The 6,495-nt window shown below is 52.9% G+C and overlaps 1 protein-coding gene across 1 annotated transcript; it reads right to left on the bottom strand.

Moving 5' to 3' along the window:
• Window positions 1–904: 904 nt before the first annotated feature.
• LOC119102132 (S-adenosylmethionine sensor upstream of mTORC1) lies at window positions 905–2,806 on the bottom strand (the record flags this gene model as incomplete). The annotated part of the gene is made up of 4 exons (XM_037225486.1): window positions 2,685–2,806; window positions 2,216–2,258; window positions 1,843–2,159; window positions 905–1,260 (listed from the first exon to the last, which is right to left on the bottom strand). Coding segments are annotated over exons 1-4 (838 nt in total), but the record flags the coding sequence as incomplete, so codon positions are not given.
• Window positions 2,807–6,495: the final 3,689 nt, after the last annotated feature.

The following is a 6,495-nucleotide window of genomic DNA, read 5'->3' as shown; positions in this document are numbered from 1 at the left end:
TAACTAGCTGATTTCCTCGGCCCTCATTCTCCCAGCCTACAGGGTACGAAGCCATGAAAGATTGCATTATCTTCGAAGTACCACACTGATAAAATGGATGAGCATCCCGTTTCCGTCACCCCAAACAAAACTTCAGCGCGGTGCAGTTTCCGTTTTCGTAACCCATAGCGTACAAAACACGTATCCGCATAACACACTTGCACAAGGTCACATCCACGCAAAATTCAAAGACTGAAGCACGCCGAGTCTCGACTTGACACATATCAAGCAGTCCACGCTTTTCACCGCGAAAACGAAAAGTTGATGTACAATGACGTAGCTTTGTAAAACAAAGAAAATGCATTGGACAGCCACCTCCGCGCTGATGACAATTAAAATGCTGCTTTGGGGAGGTGCCCCTCCAGCCATATCACCAGAGCCTCAGCGAAAACACACCCTGGCAGCTTTGACGTAGATCTGAACTTTTAGATACCAATCACATTCTTGGAAGTCTGATCACGAAGGATCACTGGACGGTGCTGGCGACCGTCCTGAGTTCACCACCGTCGCCTTCAAGTCCTGGTGAATGACCATCAGCTGGTAGGGCTCGGGAACGCCCACCACATCACTCGGGGGTCCGTCTCGCTCTGCGGGCTCTGGGTCTGGCGCGACCTCACACTCCGCGTCCTCGTGATCACCCAGCGCGGACCCGCCCGCAACGCCACCTATCTTCCTCTTCACGCCCGTGACGGCTGGGGCGCCGCCGACAGTCCCGGGACCGGCAGCGGCGGGAGGACAGTCGTGAGCGGGCTCCGGGGAGGCGGATGGGCTCCTGTGAGGGGGCTCAAGGGAGACCGACGAGTCCTTGTGAGTGGGCTCAGGGGAGGCGGACGGGCTCCTGTGAGGGGGCTCAAGGGAGACCGACGAGTCCTTGTGAGTGGGCTCAGGGGAGCGGACGGGCTCCTGTGAGGGGGCTCAAGAGGGACCGACGGACCCTTGAGAGCGGGCTCAGGGGAGGCGGACGGGCTCCCGTGAAGGGCCCTCGGAGGAGATTCGGGAGAGGTAGACGAGCGCTTGGGAGGGGGCTCACAGAACTCGGACGCGTTGTGGTCGGAGGGACTGAACTGGGCAGGTGCCGGGGGATCGGAGGGAGGGCGGATCCAGGTCAGCCGGCCGCGCGCCGCGTCCTGGCGGATGTGCGCCAGAGCCTCGACAGCCACCAGGTCCGGGTGCACCGATTTGCGGAACACCATGCAGTGCAGGTGCAGAGTTTTCTCGTACCTACAGAGGGGAACGGGCGGTGCTTAGAGCCTGAATCGGGAAGCGTGGCGCGTATTGTGCGGAAGCAATGTCACACGGAGAGGTATGGTGGAAACCATCTCACGATTCAGAGATGTCAAACAATTGGATGGTTCAGAAGAACCAAAACCCTTTCTTGGACACACCACACGCTCTGCTTTGCATCTTACCGGATTCAGACTTATTATAGAAGCGTAGGCACACACTGAGGCTAGCCAGGTCGGATTGGCATGGGGAGAGACAGGACAAACGACTGGCGAACCGGAACAGCGCCACTCTGAAGACACAGTATAACGGCACAGCAGAAATACCACAGCCGGAAGCGAAAGCTGCACAGACTTCCTGGACAGCATGACCTACGCATGCGTAGCAAAGCTCGCACATCAAGGACACCAAAGACTGCGGGAACAGCAGAAAATACAACACTAGGCCAGGCCGACCACAACTTCAGACAACAGATTGAAGGCTACGTGAGCACCACGGACTGCCAAGCACACGCAACAGACAGGCAGACGGACGGACACAGACAGACAGACAGACGAGGAGCCGTGGCACGTGACTCACCTGACGCGGACGAGCCCGAGCGTGCCGAGCGCCAGCCGCCAGGCGCGGTAGAGGGGCCCGTTGGCGGTGCGGTGAGCCGAGTCGGGGCTGACCACCACCAGCACGCCCTCGGGCCGCAGCAGGCGCGCCGCCCGCCGGCAGCACGCGTACCGCAGCGCCGGCGTCGGCAGGTATTCCAGCAGCAGGCAGAAGCAGACGGCGTGCCAGGCGTTGGCGGCCAGGCTCAGCAGGCGGCCGCCGTCGGTGGCCGTGTGCGCGCCCACCGGCACCGAGAGCAGGTCACCGCGCAGCACGGTGTCGGCCGCCGGCCACAGATCCAGCGCCGTCACCCGCAGCCGCGCCGGCCGCGCAGCGGGTCGTAGCAGCTGCCCACGTCCAGCGTGTCGAAGAGCGGCAGCTGACTGAGCTCGGCGGCGCTGCCGGACGGCCGACACTGGTCAACGCTCGGGTCTCCGGTTAATCCTACCATGATGCGGAGCCGCCAACCGAGCAAGCACATATCAGCCAGCTACGGGTAGGTTTTAGATGACAGTATGTGTCGATTGCTCTTGAGATGTACAAATAGCGCCGCAGACCAGGACAGTTCCACAGACAGCAGCACATGAAAAGGAAAGGAAATGACATGGGAAAGGAAAATCAGTGTTCATGCTTACCAGCAGGCAACACATAACCGTATCCAGCGCGAAATACAGCTCAACAGGATTTCACGGGCGCGTTATGATACCAATGCCATGCGATCTGGGGTGTCGACGTTCAGGCGCGTCGCCTCGACCGGGTCGCACCTGGTCCAGGCGTGCGGCGCGGCGCCGTGTCGCTCCGCCAGCCGGTCGTCGTAGGCGCGCGCCCGGGCCAGCTGAGGCTCGGTGTGGTACTCGAGGATGGCGCGGTGCGTCCAGACGAGCCGACAGAGCTCGGGCGCCGCCGCGTGACGCTCCGCCCACACCTCGGTGGCCTGGCGCAGCATGGCCGCCGCGTACTCGGCCTTGCCGGCCTCCTGGGACACGTGCCGCCGCCACACGGCCATGTCCGAGCTGCCATCTGTCGAGGCGAAGCGAAGTTGTAGTTAGGCCGTTCGTATACGGGGGTGGTTCACAGGACTGGACATGAAATGGAATCCCGATGGTTTCTACGTCACGTTTGCGCAGATCGATCAAGTCGCCGTGTGTCAGCTCGTAGGTTGCATGCACAGCACATACAGCACGCGACATACATACAGCGCGCGACAAAGACGGTCTTCTTACACGTTCTCACACTTAAATATCCGCATGTCACGTGTTTTTGCGTGCTTCTCCAACGGGCAATTTGTTGTGGAGTTTTGCAGTTGGATTTGGACCGCAGCGGCGGATTCTCACGCAGTGCGTATTGATGAAAGGCAACGCCAGGACAAGATTCTCATCTGGCTGGTAACTTATACTTCTTCGGACAAAGCTAGTCTTTTTCGTACCAAGATCTGTTACGTGACCTACGGGTTCCCTCTTAGGGGTCACGGACAGTGTATCATGACTTTTTTAAAAATCAGAACAGTTTTTAGCAAAATTAGATTATCATGTCTTACCACGCCGTTTCTCCCTACACCTGCCTGCTTGATTCACCCGCAGACAAAGGTCGCTTGGTGTTCCTGGTCGCGGGTGAGCACGCGAGATCCTCAGCATTATGTAGGGCACCGAGACTAGTGAACATTTTCGTCGCGACACTGTAGAAGCTGGCCTGTTTACTGATGATTTAGATACTTTCAAGGCCCGTGCAGCTAGTTTCTTACGCTCACGGTAATGACTTTTATCGGGTGTTTCCCCAGATAAAGATGTTTAATGCATGCTGTGCAAACCGTATTTATTTCTTGCTAATTCACTGAAATCGGTTGTAACTGGCAGCGACGATCTTCACGAGCTGCACTTAACTGATCAATACATCATTCCAGGTGCAGTCGGTGCGATCCGTAAAGGAATGGGCGACCACGTGCGCAATACCTTCTTGGAAATCCCCGTTAAGTGTTTTAACTATCCTCTACTAGGTTGTCTCTTATTTTATCCAACATTTGGAAAGGAAAACGACCAGAATTAGTGAACGGCATGACTAGACACACACATAAGTCATAAATAAGATGAGTAAAATCAATACGGAAATAAATTACCTCTCGTGGAGACGGTAAACACACGAAACGTACGTATCATTCCGCCGCAGGGTAATTTTGTCAGTGGAATGACGATCGTTGTTGTATGCATGTTTACAGCTACTGTTCCATTTTTGGCTTATAATAGGCCACTACAGTGCAACTAGTCCCAGCCATATCAGAACAGTTTCGCAGTTATCTTGGAGGGACATGGTACACCAAAAACCCGAGCACCAGAGATTCTGACCTCACGAAGCAATGCAAGCTGGTCCGGCGTATGGCGCCGACATCTGTCATCAGTTACCAGCCGGATCACTTCATTTCCAACAGACATCTCCCACCGCACTACCTCCAAGACCATAGCCACCGGCCACAAGTCCGGCGTCTATAAGGCCAGAACGGTCTGGCTGGGGCAGTGGCGTTGCCATGGAACCACACAATAACAGCCTGCGGACCGGCCAGCCGCTCCCAGCCCGGTCAGGGCCAGGTCCAAACGTGTTCCGACTTTGCTCCGCCGCAACCGACAAAACCGTGACAGCCCATTACGGACCAGGCGGACAGCGTCAGGCAGTACTCGTGTCGGCCCATGGGGGCTCAGGTGGGGATGCCATGTCAAAGGCACCTCTGGCTGATGGGGGTCGGGCAGGCAGGCAGGGTCAAAACAACCTGCGTCAAGCTGGTGGTAGGTCGGATGGGGTATCACAGTACAATCTGTGGTGAGATCATGAGGGGCCAGACAGATGATGTTCAACATTCTGTTTCAGGCTGACTAAGAAAAAATGGGTGATATCAGGCAACGTCTGCATCAGTGGTGACTGAACATCATGTGCCCACCACAACTCCATGGTCAAAAGACACAATGCTATTCTCACATTTCCTAGATTCCATTAACCATGAACTGGGGAGGGTGATTTTGAGCTTCAATCAATTGGTGTGACCACCATGAATTGTGACTGGGTCAAAGACCACATTTCTTATGCTGCAATGTCTACAAGATTTTATTTGCAAACTCAGTTTATGTCACAGTAAAAAAAAAATATTTGGACTTGTGACAACCCTGTAATACAATGTTTTTTGGCAAACCTAAAGACTAACAAACATCAAGGCATTTTGACCACTGATACAAGCTTAAGCATTTTTACTGATTAACAGGCTGATTTCTTTGATCACCAGAAGTATGCCCATAAATATAATAAGTGTCTAATATTCTTGTATTGTAACACACCCTTACATTTTGATTAGTCCACCTGAAGTGTCTGTGGGTTGGGTGTTAAAGAGGTTGCCTATCCACACACACATGATTTTTCAATAACCATGCAGGTGTCAGATCTTGTCATGCTTGTGCTTACAATTGGTTGTTATGGTCTCTTTTATTTGCAGTCATATCATATAACAACTATTCTACTGTAAATACTGAGGACCACAATAATGTTAATCACCTAGTCAACAGAAACTGGCAAATTTTTTTAACATTACTTGGCACAAAAACACCACTGGCTGCGTAGGTGGGTACGAAGTCAAAAGGCCAGACTGCAAAAAAGCCTGTTGCACTGAACATGAGCAGGATGGCCAATCATGGCAAAATTTCAGCTGCACATGTACAATGTAAATTTGACCAATTGCTACCAATTTAAGCATATACAAAAACCAATGTTGCCTGGAATCATGATGCTGCAAAAATGCTCAGAACATTTTTATTAAAACAGTACAAACATCTAACATAATCCACACCAAGTTTAAACAACATGCCAGCTTCCAGTTCGGTATACAGACATCACGAAGGCAACAGCACAAGGGTGGACTTTTTTTATGGACTGGTAAGTAGGCACTCACCCTTCTAGGGCACTTTGCACGCAACTTCAGCATGCACCCTCTTGATGACAGCTGAGTGTTCTGTTTTATCACCCCTATTACCAGCAATCACATTGGATGCCTTTAAGTATCACGATCAGTTCCAGAGTTCCAAGCAAACAATACTCGCACACCACCCACACCACCACCACATGGTCAAAAGCCTTAACTGACCCCCGGCTCAGGGTTCCTTCCTAGCCAGGCCCGCGTTACAGCACGTGCACTGACAGCGGCCAAATAGGGTCGCAGAACGCGATTTCCCCGGAAGTTATTGATTTACGAGCGTTTGTACCGTGCGGCCCTCCCTGAAACCACCCTGCGGCGCGCTGCTTGCTGTGACATGATCGCTCCATCAGCATAGTAAATAAGAAATTTTCCGAACGCCTCATATGCGGGATAGTTGTAGACGTATCTCTCGTCCTAAACAGCTGATAGTTTTGTTTCTCTTAATGTACCCCATCTCAAGAGCTTTTATAATAGGTCCTGGAATGGCTCGATATGCTCGCGATATTACGAACGTACTCGTTCTCAACTTAAGGCTCAAGTTACGCATCGGTGTACCATTGGACTTACCTAAAATGTTAATAGGACACTTGTCATCACGGGTGGACGCAGTTTTCAGCTCGTTTCGAGGATACATCCGGATCCAAACATTTCAAAAGAGTTCATAGGAATAAGCTTGGATAGGGGTA

This window comes from Pollicipes pollicipes, unplaced genomic scaffold (assembly GCF_011947565.3).
Source record: "Pollicipes pollicipes isolate AB1234 unplaced genomic scaffold, Ppol_2.1 Scaffold_5658;HRSCAF=6696_pilon_pilon_pilon, whole genome shotgun sequence".
NCBI lineage: Eukaryota > Metazoa > Arthropoda > Thecostraca > Pollicipedomorpha > Pollicipedidae > Pollicipes > Pollicipes pollicipes.
The sequence above is the reverse complement of the archived record's forward strand: the minus strand, read 5'-3'. Positions and strand labels throughout refer to the sequence as shown.